The sequence below is a fragment of the Caenorhabditis remanei genome, chromosome II (assembly GCF_010183535.1).
Source record: "Caenorhabditis remanei strain PX506 chromosome II, whole genome shotgun sequence".
Classification (NCBI taxonomy): Eukaryota; Metazoa; Nematoda; class Chromadorea; order Rhabditida; family Rhabditidae; genus Caenorhabditis; species Caenorhabditis remanei.
Genome location: NC_071329.1, coordinates 4,173,904 through 4,192,566, shown reverse-complemented (window position 1 = coordinate 4,192,566; position 18,663 = coordinate 4,173,904). Strand labels below are relative to the sequence as shown.

Genomic DNA, 18,663 nt, shown 5'->3' with positions numbered 1-18,663 from the left:
ACAAAAATACCGACTTTTTAGAAAAAAACTAGACTTTTCCAAAAATATTTGGACGGTGAAAAACAAAATTTACGAATTCGTGGCGTAGAAAATCGCTGAATTTGGATTTTAAGAATGCAGACATCCGGACATTTAGACATGCATTGGACAAAAAAGTTCAAATTTTGGTCCAAAACGAGCCGGGCCGATCCAAAAGAAAGTAATTTTGATTTCGGTCAGGCCCGGCGCGGCCCGTGACATTCCGGGCCGGGCCGGTCTGTTGAATTGATCTATGTCGGCTCGTTTAAGTTCCGGTCGGAACAACTTTCAGATGTTTCTAACATTTGAAAACATTTGAAAATCGTCGGTTTTACAAAAATCTAATGTTTTTAATTGATTTTTAATTGATAGAAACCTCATAAATTCCATTTAAACTTTATATCTCTGGTATTGCTGGTAGGTTCCCCAGCTTCCAACAAAAGTTCTAAAAACGTTTGTAAAATAAAAACTTTCTATTGATCTCTGTATCCCAATCTACACAAAATTCAAAAAAAGTATCACATTCACCTTCTAATCATCTAGTAATAAACATCATCTGTTTCTCAAACCAGAGATCTTTTCTCTTTTTCTCAATTTAGAAAATTAGGTGTGTGGTTTATCGGAACACTCTTACCTCTTTTCGAGAAGAAAAGACAAGAAAAGAATGCTGACGTCACAATGGGAATTAGCGGAGAGAATGGAATGGGGGTGATAAGGAAATAATGAGATGGTGGTGATTGTAGTATGGACAAAGAAAAATTACGTGAAGGTGGTTAAGGCTGTAAGTAACATTACCCTGAATTAGAAATACCCGGAATATACCTACTAGAACTGACTGAAAGATGGTGAGACCTAAACTTGATAGTTCTAACTCGCATCAGTTTTAATCCGGCTTTACGGTTCTGATTAGGAACATTACAATTTGGGAATTTCGCTTCGGAAATTTAAAATAAACTATAATTATTGATTTTTTTTCTAGAAGAACTGATACATTGATCCCCTAATCGCAATATATTAATACACATTATTGTTATTGTTATGTTAGATGGTCTATTAGTTATCAGCAGGCAATAAATCAGGACGAGTATCGTAAGTATCGTAAAAAAACGTGATAATAACAAATGTTTTGACTTTCTATATTATTTGAATCGAGAATCGTCTGTAGATGTTTTGCAAAAAAAAACAAAGGAGCAATTTTTGAATTTGTAGAAATATATGGTGTACTTGTCCGTACGTCCTATATTTTCAAACAATGAAAATATTTGTACCAAGTAAGAAAGATGGAGTTGAAAACACTAGTTGGGCTACATAAATAAGGTTTATAAGTAGTACTCAATGTATATAAAAATACGAGACGAGGAAAGGAATGTGAGCGTTTCGGTGCACATTTTAGTAAGAGGGTTTAGCTGGAATCGTTCTAAACCATCTAAATCATATTTGACAATGAATATACATATGGCTGAAAAGCTGAAAACGTGAAGATTCTAAAACTTTTCTCAATTTTCAGCTACTGTCCAAATAAATGGAGATACAGTGCTTTGAACAGGGGGTGAATTAATTTTATTAAAAATTATCGAAACTTTTAAAGCTATGTATCTCAGTTCATTATGACCATACCTAAAACTTAAAACTTAATTAAGAATCCCTACGTTTTCAGTTTTCCAGTCATGTCAGGTTTCTAAAATGTAAGGCTTGTTAGCTTGCATAGAAACGCATATAATTTGACCGTGCAACCGTAAGCCTGATTTCCAAGTCATTCTGAATGAGCAACGCTGATCAAAATTTTTAAACTATCGTAATTCCTTTGATCCTGAAGTTAATTGAAATCTGAAATCAAATTCAGAATCCTCGCGTCTTCAGCTTTCTATTTATGCCAAAATTTCTGAGCTTAAATATAAGCTAGACCGAAGACTTAAAAAAAGAGCAACTTTTGCAGTCATAACTATGTTAACAGTCAGAATTAACGGTTAATACAATATTTACAATAATATACCGTAACCTCTTGAGAAAAAAAAGCTGGCAAATTGAAAATAAGAAAAATTTGTACAAAACGCTAAAGCAATGAACAAAACTCTGCAACTATTGCCTCATCTCTCTCCACATATTTAAGCCATGGTCCTTATCACATTGTCTCCGTGCATTTCCAAACTTTTCGAGTAAAACCTTACATCACGATGTCTGCGTCTCCCCCTGACCCCACACTATTTCAATTTCCTTATCATTCGAGTTCATCGATGAGACCATTATTGCTACTGATCTTATCAAAGTGTTGTATGTTGTGTGCAAAGTTGAAAGATGAAGGTTTAGAACAATTTATTGAGCAAACGAAATATCGATTTTTTTGGTGGGTAGATGATGAAAGAGTTAAAGAAATGCTCTATTTACAACACAGGTTTTGGAAGAGAGAGAGAAAAAGACAATACCGGGATGGCTATATATGGATGGGGGCGATGATTTTTGTACATTACTGAAGTTTCAGCACAAAAAATGTTTTTGGTTGTTTTTTTTGGAGGGTAGATACTCTGGATGGTATATGGGTTAGTCAGTGGCTTCTTCCTTGTAGAAACGACGCATTTTGACAAAGTTCTGAAATAAAATGGATTATTGATGGAAAGTAAATAGATTCGTGTAGTCCTCGTGGACAAGTGTTGTCAAGGTTTTCGAATCTTTGGGAAGTTTTGTTGAAAAAGTGAAAAACATTATTTGACTTGTTCAAGAGGAGTATACAAGTAATAGGGTCGTGTTGTCCTCGTGGACAAGAGTAGTTTCAAAATACTGAATTTTCTCAAATTCCAAACGCAGAAAATGCGCTCTAGCGGTAACTGAAACTAAAAGATTTGAAAAATCAATTTTGACTTGTCCACGAGGAGTACACGAGGAGCACATTGATATCAGTCCGTGTAGTTCTCATAGACAAGTCAAATACCGTATTTTAAGTTTTTTCAGAGAAACATTTGAAAATGCTCTCAAGTGACACTTGTTCGAGAAGAGTACACAAGATTGAACTTAGTTTGCGCCTCGTGTACTCCTCGTGGAGAAGTTTGGTAAGAAAATTTTCAACAAAAAAAGAGCTCATTGGGTTTTCCAAAAGGAGTAAATCAGGAATGACACCGTGTACTCCTCGTAGACAAGAGGGTTTCCGGTTTTTCAAAAATATATGTTTTTTTTTGTGAATTTAACTATGATACAGCAGTGCGAGGCCCGCAACGAAAATATTAGAATTTTTTCCAAGTCGCGTTGCGTGCGCGACGCGATTCGTCGAAATTCAAATTTCGGCACCCAGCCAGCGACGGAGCGCGTTTATGCCACGCCCTGCGTTTTTTGGATCACTGCTAGAGAAAATTGCGGTAGAGCGAGTCCTCCTCCCCAACTAACCTTTGGTGTAGTGGTAAATCTGAAGCAAGTGTTCGACGGAATCAGAATCAAGTCTCCATACTCGCAGAAAATGCGAACCCATTGCCCATTCTTATCCTCCACATCGTAGTATGCGGATCCCTCGATGATCATCCTTGCCTGCTCGAATGGAACTGTTGTCTCCTCGAACAACTCCTCAATTTTGTCATCGAAATTGGCAGTTGTCTCGGCGTCCAGAGTGAAGATGTCCTCTTTTTTGAAGCTATGCTCCAACTTCAAAGTTGTCAAACGTTTTGCCAGAGCGACTTGATCAAGAGTGTCCAATTTCCAGTAGAGGGTTCCAGTCCGCTTGCTGAGCTCATCTGGAGTAATCTTCTTTGGTGGGAAAAGATGATGTGGGAGTCTTGGATCACCGCATGGGTATGGTTCCATTTGCCAGATTTGCACCATTTTGGAAGGAGTTTTTCTGGAAAAACACAGAAAAATAGAAAGCGTTCGGTAGACAAAGAGATGCGAAGTGGTGAAAAAGGAAATTGAGAAACTGAGAAATTCAGAAAATAAGAGAGTTGAAGATGGTATTTCTGGTGAAAAAATTTAAAATTGGGTTTTAAAAACGTTTTTGGAGTTCATCGTTTTTTTTGAAAATAAGAACTCAAATTTTTTGCTTTCTCAACAAGAACCAACGTGGTGCTTCCTAGCATTTGAATGAACTCTATGGTAGAGACTCAAATTGAAATTTTTAGGTGTGCAAATCTGTTCTACCGAAATTTAATGATACCATGATTTAGTTGTTTTGTTGTAATTTGGAGCCAACCAAGTACAAGAAAACTTTTTTTTTAAATGATATAGTTCTTCAGAGCTTAAATTTCAATAAAGCGTGTTTGCCGTCTACTGTCTAACTGAAAATCCGTTTGTCTCTCTGAGTCGTCGAGCATGACCGAAAAAATAATCAGATTTAGGTTTTCTGCATTTTGGAGTTTTACTAAATTCTGATTTGGGGTGCGCTTGCAGACCACCGTAACAAGACATGGACTGACATAGCTTAAGTTTTTCAGATTCACGTGATAGTGCACCAAATTTTGAGCAGGAATACCCTTAGCAGCAACTGAGGTATTTGCTATTCACTATTTGGAGTCAGATACACTATAAAACAGACTTGCAAAATTCCGGGCCGGCCCGCCGGCCCGGCCCGACGATCGGGCCGGATTTGAATTTTTGAACTTTTTTCACTACAATTTTTTGTCCAAAAATTTATTTTCTGAAATTTTTTCATATTTTTCCTCAAGTATATTTTTCAAAAACCTTTGAAACCTACAAAAAATTGTTTTTAAGAAATTTTTTTCAAAAAAAATCGGGAAATTTTCGAAAAAAAAAAATTGAATTTTTTTCAGTACTGAACTTCCGGGCCGGGCCGGGCCCTAGAAATTTTCATTCCGGCCCGGCCCGGCCCGTTGCAAGTCTGCTATAAAATAGAAATATAAATCAGTAAGCGCGTTTTCGTAAAATATGATGTATCGATAAACTGTAAAAATTCGTAACCTGGAAAATGAAAATAAGATTCACTTAACTTTAAAACAACAACACGTTTTTCCATTTCGGTCTGCCCCCTAACGCTTCATGAGAACATTATGCCCTGACTGTCAGACATCGGACGTGTGCTCCTGACGTGTTAAATAAGAAAACAGATATGTAAACTTATTTAATAGTAAGCTACAGTCTTAGCAGCTCATATGAACACTATCCCAAAACACTTATCTCATGATTAGTCAAACTAGCTTCTCTAATTCTAAAAGAATGAAAATCTCAATAACTCTACATATTCAAAATTCTTCGAACACTAGCACCCAACAGAAACCCCAAGTAAGCAAAAAAACAGAACAAACCATGCATGCAACACGAAAAGAGTACTAAGACCTGTAAGCTTATAATAGTAGTCTCCTCCTCCTCTCAAAGACTTCCTCCCTTCGACCAAAGACAGGTGGTTGTGTCAAGTGGGCACATAAAAAAAGTTTGGAAATGAAATATATTATGTCTCGTCTTCTGATAAAAGAAGACGAGACATTTCATCCCGCCCTTCTTCTTCTTCTTCTTGCTGACCTTCCTCCCCCTTTCTTATATGATGGCAAACTAGTTGAAGAGGAGGAGGAGGACCTCTAACTTTTTTATCATCACGAGAGAGAGAGAGAGACTTCTCCTTCTAACCACAAACACATATAACCTTGGCGGTTGGTAATAGTTTGGCAACTTGATGATTGGAGTCTGACGGCTATTCGGCCGACCAGCGACGTCTTCGCTGACGACGTCATCACTCCTCGTGGAATTGAATCTATTCGAAATATCAATTGGTGATTAGAAAGAGGAAACAAAACAAACTCGGTTCAGTTGACAAGTAGGGCAATTCGAGAGACGGTTCGCCTAACTTCTTTTTTGAATTTCGGTTTTTTGGGGCGTCGCTCATTTTAGCAGATCTAGATGTAAGGTAAAACAAGTGAGCATTAGAAATTCTAATTATTGTGCAAGATTGCTTGACGGACTGCCTGAAGCCCAGTTTCTATGAGTTGGGATAGTTTATCCCTAGCTCGGTGGTTTTTAACGGTATAAATACGTAGATCACAGTTTTGGTTTGCTAGCCTGGTATCTCGGTGGATGGGAGCAAAACTTATAGGCTAGAGCATCTACAGGTATAAAAATTGAGGAAAAATGGCGTTCTGAACATTTTTTGTCAAAATTTTCTTAAAGATTTTGGATTAATTTTTATATCGTTTGAGAGCTGAAATTGTGCCATGTCCTTTATTTTTCCGGTTTTTCACGATAAAAAATGTGTAGATCAAAAATATAGTTTGTGTTTTTTGTGCCTAATAATAACGCTGCTTTACTAAAGTTCCTTTACGTTTTAATAATTTAAAATGCTTCAAGTTTTTCTAAAAATTTGTGTTTTCAGCCGATTTTTTCAGCCAAAATTTCATCATTTCCAGTCAACAAAAAGTTTAGATCGTAAGCATGTTGAACTGACAATTCATAATTAGCAAAATTATGTATATAATAATTTCAGAGAAAACATTCAAGATACTACACAAAATGTACCTTAGCATATTCTGTGCAATACTGAATTTTCAAAATCGATTTTTCGAAATCTGTTTGAAACGTTACGGAACCGATTATTCTTAAATTAGGCCTACTTAGTACCAAGTTTCAACAAAATATAGAAAAGTAGCATAAAGAATAATACAAAAATAAGAGCTCTGACAAAGGAACCGAGTTGAACTTTCAATTTAACCGTAGGTAATTTGGACCGTGAGAATCCGAAAACTGCAATAAAAATCTGCTAATTGCTCACGTGGACCGAGTTATGACCCGTCAAACGTTTCCGTAGACTATTCGGTGAAAAGCTTCACCATATGAAAAAATAGAACAGCTTGACGGGTCATAACTCGGTCCACGTGAGCACTTAGCATAGTTTTATTGCAGTTTTCGAATCCTCACGGTCCAAATTACCTCTGGTCAAATTTACAGAAAAAGTTCAACTCGGTCCGTCGTATACAGTACCGCTCAAAAGTATAGTTTTGGTTTGTTCAGTTAAAAAGGTCCGACTTTGAAACTGTGTCATGGTTATACTTATTGTCCCATCAAGTAGATTTTTAATGGATCATACAGATCAAAAGTAGAGCTCCATTTTTGTAGTTGACGACTTTTTTGTACCGACACTCCCTAGAGAGTTATCGTCATTTTAAGGGACGCACTATTTTGCACTGAAAAGAGTCGATTTGAGGGAGAAATTACTTCGACGATATATATATATATATATAACTTGCTAGAGATCGTCCGTACAAAAAAAATTGCCAACTACAAAAATGGAGCTGTACCTTTGATTTGTATGATCCATTAAAAATCTACTTGATGGTACAATAAGTGTTACCATAACACACCCTCAAAGCTTGGCGTTTTCAACTGAGAAAGGCACAACTTAATATACTTTTGAGAGGTACTGTACTTCCCTTGTGAGGAGTTCTTCAACCTTTTTAGTAACAAAAAACATACCAAAGTAGCAAATAGAAAAATATTATCAACAAAAAAGAAACTTATCACTAACCAAGCATTCGTTCCATCACTAAAAAACTGTTCTATTTCTCCTATTTTATACAGTAATTGAATGTATACAAACCTGCTTCATCATACAGTGTCTACAATTTCACGCCCCATTTCATTTCCAAAAAGAAAAAAAAACAACAAAAATATCGGGACAATGGAAATTAAGAAGTGGGGAATTAATTACACAATGCGTATGTACAGTGTGTCTATGTGATAAGCGAATAAAGTTTCTATTGTCTCCCCCACGTCTTCTGAATTCTAACGTCTTCTGAGTCTCCCTCTGGTCATTTTTTCGATTGTTTAGTCTTGTAGCCTTGTCTAGAGGGGGATAAAAAGATGAAGGTCACTATTTTCGAAGAGATCAATATGGCAAATAAAAAACTGAGGTGTTTTGAAGGAACACATTTTAAAACCGGGATGTTTAAAAACCGAGACACTCTTAAAATCATACTTGCAACGGGCCGGGCCCGGCTGGCTGAAAAATTTGAACTGAAATTTTGAACGAAATTTTGAATTTTTTCCCAAAAATTTCGAATTTTTGACTATTCTTCAGAATTCAATCAAAAGATAGTTATGCGTCAAAAAATTGAAATTTTTAATGTAAAATTTCAAAAAATTTGGTAAAAAATAGGTACCCTTTTTTTGAAGCCGGGCCTTGAAAATTCTCTACCGGGCCGTAAACTTGCAAGTATGCTTAAATTATTTTTAGTGTCTTTTTGATGTCTGGCGCGCCTTGACCTCGTTTCTCAAATTCCAACGGTGAAATGTGTAAGACATCGTTGATGATACTTATTTTCTAGATTTTCCGAATGTTTCAGTTCTCACGGACATCCGGGGAAACCAACAACGGTTTTTTGATCAATGGTAGTGTCTGGCGCGCTTTCGACGCGTTCTCTAGCTCTTCATCACAATCCTAACCTTAAAGTTTAATTGGCTTTAAATTTCCGCTTTTTAGAGCACTTCTTAACTCGATTCAAATTCAATATTATAAGATGAAAAATGCATTAAAATCCAGATCTCGGTAGGTTCTAACTCTCCGGGTGAATGATAAATTATAAATGATCATTTCAATGTAGCAGAAAGCAAGGCTGTAAAAAAGGCGGTGGGGGGATTTTATATCTCAGTTCCCAGCCATGGAAAATTTTCGCTTCTTCAGGCGGCCATTTAGAGGACCAAAAGATTAGTCGATGTACAAAATTTCAGCCCATTTGGTTTATCCGCGGCCTCGACGGCCCTAAAAGCCGAAAGCCGCGGCCGGCCGTACGACAGCCTTGGCAGAAAGTACATAAGTCAAATGCAATGAACTCGCCGAAAATTTCAATTATGACAATATCGGAATGAAAACGTAGATAAATCTCTTGTTGGGCAGTGCCTACTCTCTGTCAGCCAATAAGGAAATTCGGCTCCGCGACAATTCGCAACTGCGACATTCCGCAACTGCGACATTTCGCAACTCACGTAGGTTTCGCAACTGCGACACTTCGCAACTGCGACATTTCGCAACTAGCCATTTCGCAACTGCGACATTCCGCAACTACGACATTTCGCAACCACGACGTTTCGCAACCACGGCGTTTCGCAACCACACCGCATTTGCATATTTAGGTCAGTTGAGAATGTTGAAACCGAAGGGTCTGGGAACATATTTGAAAACATTAAATAGAAGAAACAGTTATCTGACTCACTTTTAGACAAAACTAGGTTAAACTATTGCTAGTTTAATGGTTGCGAAACGTCGTAGTTGCGAAATGTCGCAGTTGCGAAACGTCGTAGTTGCGGAATGTCGCAGTTGCGAAATGAACAGTTGCGAAGTGTCGCAGTTGCGAAACCTACGTGAGTTGCGAAATGTCGCAGTTGCGGAATGTCGCAGTTGCGAATTGTCGCGGAGCCGGAAATTCCAAACTTCAATGAAATCTAAACTTCGACAAACAGAAACATTCAAAAAACAAAGAAAAAAGAAGTTAAAGAGATTTGCCAAATTGTCCTAAATCTCTCTTTTTTCAATTACGTGATAAGGTAGAGAGAGAGAGAACCACCTGCCGTTCCGAGAAACAAACCGAAACAACAAACGACGTCAAAAACGGAAATTCGGTTTAATTATTTTATCTTTTCCTTTTTTTCACATTCATTTGATCATCATAAACCATCAACAAAACACAACGGATTGTTGATGACTGATTAGTTTTTGCAGAGAGAATTTTTCATTTTCTCGACATCTAAACTGATTAAGTTAAGCTAGTAAGGAATGAAAAGAAGTTGATAGCCTTTGTGAGCTCCGGAGCAGAAAGGAGCAAGACATTTTGTGACCGTTTTCAGAATGGTCAAAACTGCCAATTTCCAGCAAATTTTCCAGCAAAAATATCTTTTTCTTTAACAGTTTCTTTTTATAGTCCCATCTAAGTATTTTGGGCGTTTTGGCTGTTTTCTCTGATAAAGCTAAAACTTTGAATTGTAGTTCCTTACAAAAGCGCTCCACCGAAATCTTAATGAACTACCACAGAGCAATTATTCCAGTTCAAATGGTGCTACCTGGCGAATCAGAATTACCAAATCTAGGTCTCTTGACTTCAATACAACACTTGAACACGTTTTAATCGTTTCTGATTCGTACTGGTCCTGATCCGGCGGTTACAAACTAAAATTGATCAGAATCAATTTACCATCTTGGTCCCCAGAAATTTTCAACTTTTCCACATTTTGGAAAAGACAAATATCTATTCTCTAATCCCTCGAAAACACATTAATTAAATATGATAAAAACTCAGCATACCCTATAATTAACCCGTTTGATAAGTATGTTCTATGCTCAGTCAGAAACCTTGAAATAACCATTTAATGATAGAGTAGACACTCCCACGTTTTTGTGTTATAGTTTTGTGTCTACTTTTATATTTCGGTTTGATTGTGATTCAGACTAGAGTCTTTTTGACAGACAGAAATGTTTTCAGTTGAAAAATAAATAACTTTGAGCATGCACCGTCTCTGATAGCTAGTTAAAGGCTTATAGATTGCATCTACCATAAAACTTGAAAAAGAGGCGCACCGGCTAGCAAAAGTTTGGAGCATTCTATCTCAGCTTTCTTTACATTTATGAAACTATTTTTGACCGGAGTAATATTTTATGAATATAAAGATATATTTTGTCAGTTAGCAGCTTTTTGATATTTCCTTTGGGAACCGAGATATACCGCAGCGAACAGGCACAGGTTTCACGGTAGGCCTTCATTTTTGGCTTCCAGTACAGTAACCAGAGATATAGTAGTCAAGTCAGATCGCGAAACCTAAGACACTCCCCGAACCTCCAGGTTCCAGGTATCTACTGAACATTATAAGATTTTTATAGAAAACGCGTCTAAGACACCCCAGACGACCTTGTTTCCGTCTACCACTTCCTTCTGATAACCAATCGACAAATCGTAAAACAATTTACAGCCATTTTTTGTTGATAGCAATTGCCTTCTTCTGACTGTTGTAAAAAAAGTAGATTGAGAACGTGGGGTCAAAATTGGCAATACAACACGAGACTAAATTTTAATGCTTCTCTTACTTTACTTTACACACACACGCAATCAAATTGGCCAGTATCAGAATGAGAAAGAGAACAAACAGAAGAAGACTAACTTGACGAAGAAGAAGAAGACGTGAAATGAAATGGCAACAAAAGAAGGAAGATGAAATTGAAAACGAAGAAATAGAAATTCGAACAAACTGAATAAATATATTATGGTGTTGAAGGAAGGGCATATGAATTTCAAGTGGAGAAACAGAAAGAATGAAAAGTGATAGAAGAGGGGAAATACGTCAACGAAGGTCGTCGAGATATTGTGGAGAAATACCCAGGGATATGGAAAAAAGCGTCAGAGGCGCGCCAGACATCAGCTTTGAGGTAAGAATCCGAGATGTTGGGCAGTGAAAATGCCTTAACCGGAAGACAGTAGGAATTCTTAGCATCTCTGGTAAGACGGTTGGTTCGCTGCAAAGCTAGAAAGACTGAAAACGCGTCAAAGCCGCGCTAGTCACTACCACTGACCAAGAAACAGCAGAAACTGATCGGTGTTGTTGGTTTCTCCGGATGTCCGTGAGAACTGAAGCATTCAAAAAATCTGGAAAATAAATATCAGCAACGATGCCTTAAACTATTAAAACACTGAAAATCTGGACAACCGGAAATCGTATCTAAATAAGTGCATGCCGGAAAAACTGTGAGGAAGTTCAAAATCACCAGCATCCCGTTACAAGCCGATAAAGCACCCAAGGCGCGCCGCTGACTACAGTCTGTAAATCTGCTGGTTTCCTGATCTACGGAAAAAGTTTCAAAGACACGCCAGATTATATAAACTTCTGATAATGCGTAGAACTGAGTGTCACTCATCTCTTCCGACCGATTTTAAGACCAGAAATTTTTGAAAACCTTTTTAAAGACGTTTCGCAACCGCTTTATATCCAAAACCGGAAAATAAACTCGACAGAAATTGTTAAATATGTGGGTCCGTCCGTTTGTTCTTTTTAATCGTCCAACATTTCAAACCCTTCAGGTAAGATCATTATCGCTTCCTGAAAAAGTCCAGATGCACTTTCTTCTCGCTCCTAATTTTTAATTTATAATCCTCACAAAATCATCCGTGTTTCGTCCAAAAACTCGACCATTCTGATTTCTTGACATGTTGCCTACCCAAATTTTACTTCATCTCTCAATTTTTGATAATCCGTTTCTTCCATTCTGTCGGGCGCCCATTTAGCAGTCTAGGCAGTAGTACCCGCGTGCCATTCTATTTTTTAACCTTGAGAACGTTTTGTTCTTATCAATGAGACTTCCGAGAGGCTAACTGACAACAATTGGTCTATTGGTTTCACGTCGTTGGTCAAACTATATACATAGTTGTTAGGAGAGGAAGGGAGTGGTTGGTTTAATTGAAAAAGTATTTTTTTGTGTTTTGAGAGTCAGAGGAAGTTCAGAAAGTTGAAAAGTCAAAAAATCAGTAAAGGGATTCAGAATGTCGAAAAAAAGTTGCGGTTTTTAAAACGATTGTATCTTGACTCATTTTGATTATAATAATAGTTTGAGAAGAGATTCAGCATTCACAAAACTTTAGCTTTTCAGAAATATCAAGTGCAAATTTACGACGATAGATCGGTGTTTCAGTCCAGAAGTTAATATCTGATAGCTGTTGCACAACAGGTTTTAAACTGAAATCCTTGTTGTTCTTCATTGTTTTCACATTTAGTGTAGTAAGATTGCTGTTCGAGTCCGAAGGCCACAAATTCAATTTTTTAAATGCAAAAAATCACTTAGAATCTTACTAGCTAGGCAAGACAAGTTCTGGTCAGCCTTCTTGCCTTTGTTGAACTGATTTGCAACATTTCCGCATCCCGATCGTCACATCCGATCGTACTTATTGTATTCTGACCGTAGTCTGACTTTAACGTTCAACCGTACTGACCGTCTAATACGACCGAAATATGTTTTAAAGAGAGCTCGTAATGTCGGATAGCTAATGAACGGAAGCAGTGTGCCACTTATTTTTTAACAGTGAAAGATGTTCAAGGTTTAGAGTTTTGTTGTGGTATTCACTTTGATCGCGTGGTTGTTGTCAATGATGCTACTACTATAAGTACCTAAAGTATTGATAGAAAGAAAAGGAAGTTTGAAATCCTCTGTTGAAGTTATTAGTTTTTGAGATTTATGGTTTTGTTGGTTTCACAGAGTCCATGGTTTTCCATCATGCAAATTTTCGTGAACCTGTAGATCAACCTATGATATTCATTTTTGTAGTTGTCTACTTTTCTGTACGAGCTTATCATAAAGGCACTTGATGCAAATTCCCCAACAAACACTAGCAAGATTTTCCATATCGATTGACTCCGACGTATTTTCAGAGAGTGTTTGTACAAAAAGTTTGTCAATTACAAAATAACGTTTGATACATATGCAAAAATTCAAAAATATGTAAGACCGAGACTTAAAGTTTCAAGTTTGTGATTTCTATAAAAGGAAAACTTTTCCAATTTTAATCATTTCTAGACCGTTCTAAGAAAATTTTTAATAAAAAAACCATAGTTGTCAAGGATCGGGCAAATTTGCGCGAAAGTCAAATTTTGAAATATTTTCGCGAAAAAGTCAAATTTTTGACTATCAGTCAGAATTAGAAGAAATTCTGAAAAATAGTCAAAAATGGTCACATTTTCGATGAAAAATTGAAAAAAATTTGAAAAAAAAATTGGAAAAAAAGGGTCATTTTTTGAAGCTGGGCCTTGACAACTATGAAAAAATTATTTATTGTCATCCTAGAGCCTATTACAAAGGAATAAGTTACGACACCAAAAAAGCTAAAACCATCTTACCTATCTGCAACTTTAAAACAGTTCTCTGAACACTTAGGAGATACAAACCTACGAAACAAGGTGATAACAATAGCCACAAACTATTTCAATACTTCTCAATTGTGTGTATCATTATAGTCTTTATGACATCACCAACTAGTTCCTCCCTTCCTTTCTTCATTTATAGATTAAGGTTCACGTTGATTCTTGTTCCGTGTCTCCTCTCTTTCCAATCATCAACTGTTTTAGTTTGTTTTTACAATAATTTGATGATGACCACACGTCTCCACACTTGAAATCTACTCGTATCAAGTTGTTATTGAGAAGTCTTGAAAATTTGGTCCAATTGGGAATTGGGGATCATACGAAAAAGAAGAAGAAGAGGATGAATCACAACAAATTAAATCAAATTGAGCAGGAGGGTACGAGGTGGCACCATTAATTGGTCAGAGAGCTCACACCCACGAGGATTTTCATTTTTGGAAGAGCTTTCCACTTTTTCGTTTTGATTACGTGTGTTTGCATTTTAGGACACAATTTGTTGGGTTCTAGACGTCACAGATGCTCTACGGATTGTGCTTTGCGGATTTCAAAATTTTATCTAATTTTGAACTCTATGTGCCGCCCCGATACAGAACGGTGTACATTTTGGTCTAATCCGAGTACAGGAACCTGTACAAACAGTTTGAAAGTCTGAAGGTTCCTCGACCTGTTCTTGGGCATTAAAAAACAAATTTTTTCGAGTCCCAATTTACTCCAAAAACTGTTTTAGGTTCTTGTAAAAGTGGCAGCGTATGAAACCGGTTCTTTAAATTTAGATAAATCTACGTGTAGTCCAGATCTGAAAATAACATGACGTGTCTGACCAGGCCGCAGCACAGGGCGTCTTAAATGAGACACGTCCCGGCCAGGTACTTAATCCCGGAATATTAACGACTATCCATCCGGGCCGGATTATATAGGTGCCATAGATCTCACTGAAATCTACGTTTTGGTACAACTTTCAGCTCATAAAACTTAGTTTGAAGTAGGATACTGTTTTTTCAGGAGTCCTTGTAGAGGACCGAAACATTCGTCGATGTGCGAAAACTTTACCCCATTTGGGTTATCCGCTCCCGGCAGTACAACAGCATTCTAGATTTTGTTTTTGAATGGATACACGTCCCGGTTAATAATCTGGTATGGTAAAAAAATCTTAGAATTCCTAGGGTACTAACATATTAAAAAATCAGCCGAAACGGATCAACTTGGTGCATGTGTAACATGGCCTGTAGGCCAGAGCTGTGCGGAAGTAAAATTTTCAAAAAAGGAAGAAGGAAGAAGGAGGAAGGAATAACATTTTCAAAAAGGAAGAAGGAAAAAGGAAGAAGGAACGAAAATTTTCAAAAAGGAAGAAGGAAGAAGAAAGAAGGAAGTGAAAAAAGCCCGGAAGAAGGAAGAAGGAAGTTGGGTCCGAACCCGGAAGTCGGAAGTAAATTTTGAAAATGACAAATTTGAAGAAAAAATTTTCTAGCCATCCCTGAAAACCAATTTTGGCGCTGTTTTGCATACAAAAATCCATTAAAAATCACCAAAACTCCGCTGAAATTCCGTCGAAAATTACAAAATTTTTGTGAACTTTTAACACGGAAGTCGGAAGTGGCGAACAATTTCAACGGAAGAAGGAAGAAGGAAGAAGGAATAAAATTTCAAAAAAGGAAGAAGGAATAAGGAAGAAGGAAGAGAAAAAATGCCCGGAAAAAGGAAGAAGGAAGAGGGAAGAAGGAATTCCGCACAGCTCTGCTGTAGGCCTGTGCTCGAGCCAGTCAGAGATTGTCTCTTAAATAATTTTCCTTTAATTTAAAAACTCCCGAAATCAGGAGCAGTTTTTCAAATTCACCGATTCTATTCCGGATTCCTGGTTTTCTCAAAACTATCCAAATATCTAATTCCGGAGTCTGCAAATACAAATCTGTTACTCATATCCATCTTTGAAAAGCATCGTCTCACTCTAAAATTCGTACCATCACTTCCAATTGCTAAACAATCAAGCACCCGATTTACGTACGTGCACTTATGCTCGTTCTCTCAATCCCTTACCCCTAGAGACAGCCGCGAAGCCAAGGCTGTCAAAAAGACAGTGGGGTCAAGACTTTTTTTGCCGAGTCTGTTAAACATTCTGTTCAGAACATACCTAGTTTGCCTGAATAGGTTTCCGTATTCCAGTTTTCAAAACTTTGATTCGAATGAACGAATTCCCTGTATTAGAGACTGATTGCAAATTCACCAATTCGCCTTTTCTATTCCGAATTCCTGGTTTTCTCAAATCTCTCCAAATATCTAATTCCGGAGTCTGCAAATAGAAATCTGTTACTCATATCCATCTTTGATTCTTCAACCATACTCGATATATTACTTCTGACTTTCTCCTATTCTCATCAGAATTATATCATCGTCTCGCTCTAAAATTAGTACCATCACTTCCAATTGCTCAACAATCAAGCACCCGATTTACGTACGTGCACTTATGCTCGTTCTCTCAATCCCTTACCCCTAGAGACAGTCACGAATTCAAGGCTGCCAAAAATCCGTCGGGCAATTTTATATTGGAGTTCCCAGCCATGGAAATATTCGCTTTTTCAGGAGGCCTTGTAGAGGACCACAAGATTCTTCGATGTGCAAAAATTCAGCCCATTTGGGTTATCCGCGCCTGGCCGTACGACAGCATTCGCCCTGGCACAGTCCGGAAATGGTTTTTGAGTGAAGTGGCATAACGAGTCACCCAGGTCGTCTTAAAGGAGGACTGAAGTCATATTTTTTATTTCAGATTATGATACTACAGAAAATTCTGAGCAACTTTCATCATTGGAGCATATGCTAAAAATTGCTCTAAACGCCCTAAATTCACGTTTTCCCGGCTCAAATTGAGCTTTCGTGGAAGAGTTTTCCGACGCGAGTTTCTTCGTCCGTGTAGTCCTCTCGGACAAGTTTTCTTTCTCAATTACTCGTTTTTTTGCTTTTTCAAAGGGGTTTCGTTGTTTTTTCTCAAATTTCTTCGTTTTTTTTCAACAAAATATCACTTAAAAATGCATTATTGACAATATTTATACGTATTTTACACGATTATTTAACTTTTCTTACAGAAATCGTCTAATTTACTCCGTATTTTTCCTATTCTTTGTTTGTTTTTTTCTTTTGTTGCATTATATTGTCAATAATGCATTTTTAAGTAATATTTTGTTGAAAAAAACTTAGAAATTTGAGAAAAACAACGAAACCCCTTTGAAAAAGCAAAAAAACGAGTAATTGAGAAAGAAAACTTGTCCGAGAGGACTACACGGACGAAGAAACTCGCGTCGGAAAACTCTTCCACGAAAGCTCAATTTCAGCCGGGAAAACGTGAATTTAGGGCGTTTAGAGCAATTTTTAGCATATGCTCCAATGATGAAAGTTGCTCAGAATTTTCTGTAGTATCATAATCTGAAATAAAAAAATATGACTTCAGTCCTCCTTTAATTAAGGCACGCCCCGGTCAGGACGCTTAAAATCTTGACTACCTTTGTCCGTTCAGATTTTCGTATTCCCGGATTTAATATTTTGCCATAACTTAAAAACTACCGAAATCCGGAGCTGTTATCCAAATTCACTTTCTATTCCGGATTCCTGGTTTTTTCAAATCTCTCCAAATATCTGATTCCGGATTCTGCAAATGCAAACTCGTTACACAAATAAGACAGGCCAAATTTGAAAATTTTATTTTTTCAACGTGATAAGTTGGTTTTCGCTTGAGAAATGAGCTTTCACAGATTCTTTACTGTCAGAAAACATGAAATTTTAAATGTGAAATTAACCGAGAAGTCCCAAGAAAAGCCAAATTATTTTTATTGTTATTTATTCCAATTCGTCTTGTTTTGTTTTTAAATTGAAGTTATATTTACGTGACCTTATTTATTAGGATAAAAGAAAAAACAGAAAATCACAGAAACGACTCAAGAGTCGATTCTGTGAAAAACAACAAAAAAGAGAAGACGTTTTGAAAAACGTGAACCAGAAAGAAGTTTTCACAGACTTTCCTCACGAGGTAAATCTGTGAAATTACAAAATCTATTGAAAAGGAGAAATATAACGTGAACTTTAGTATCCGAGAATGATAACATCCACGTAGAGCTCATCGGAATTTTCGTATCGGAGTCAAAAATAGATAGGTCTGAATCCTTGATTAATCTCAGACAACTGCATTCGAGTTGAATAATCTGGAAATTCATAATTGAGATCTGTCGATTTCTTGAATGACTCACCTCTCGAAACTTGGAATTTACAGCTTTCTCCCAAATAAAAACATAAAGAATCACTCGTAAACATAGTTCAAGATAAAGTGACTTCTAAAATCATCTGAAATTGATGCTCCTCGCCTTCTTCTTATTTTCTGTCAGACACAACCATTAAAAACAGAAACTCACACTACCAGAAAAAGTTGGAATGAATTGAAAAAATATTATTTGGGGCTTTTTCGAATTTACGTGACTTTTTGTCCGTTGTTAAGAATTCATTCCAACTTTTTCTGGTGGTGTGAGTGTGTTTTTTTAATCGTTCTGTCTGACAGATGATAAGAAGAAGGCGAGGAGCATAAATTTCAGATGATTTTAGAAGTCACTTTATCTTGAACTATGATTACGAGTGGATTCTTTATGTTTTTATTTGGGAGAAAGCTGAAAATCCCAATTTTCGAGAGGTGAGTCATTTAAGAAATCGACAGATCTCAATTATCAATTTCCAGATTATTCAACTAGAATGCAGTTGTCTGATATTAATCAAGGATTCAGACCTATCTATTTTTGACTCCGATACGAAAATTCCGATGAGCTCTACGTGGATGTTATCATTCTCGGATACTAAAGTTCA

General features: G+C 37.0%; 1 protein-coding gene across 1 annotated transcript; it reads right to left on the bottom strand.

Annotated features, from left to right (window-relative positions):
- Nucleotides 1-2,556: 2,556 nt before the first annotated feature.
- Nucleotides 2,557-3,822, bottom strand: GCK72_004456 (uncharacterized protein; the record flags this gene model as incomplete). The annotated part of the gene is made up of 2 exons (XM_003092572.2): nucleotides 2,557-2,604; nucleotides 3,394-3,822. 2 exons carry the CDS (start codon nucleotides 3,820-3,822, stop codon nucleotides 2,557-2,559), a joined length of 477 nt encoding a protein of 158 aa, XP_003092620.1.
- Between the last annotated feature and the right edge of the window lie 14,841 nt (nucleotides 3,823-18,663).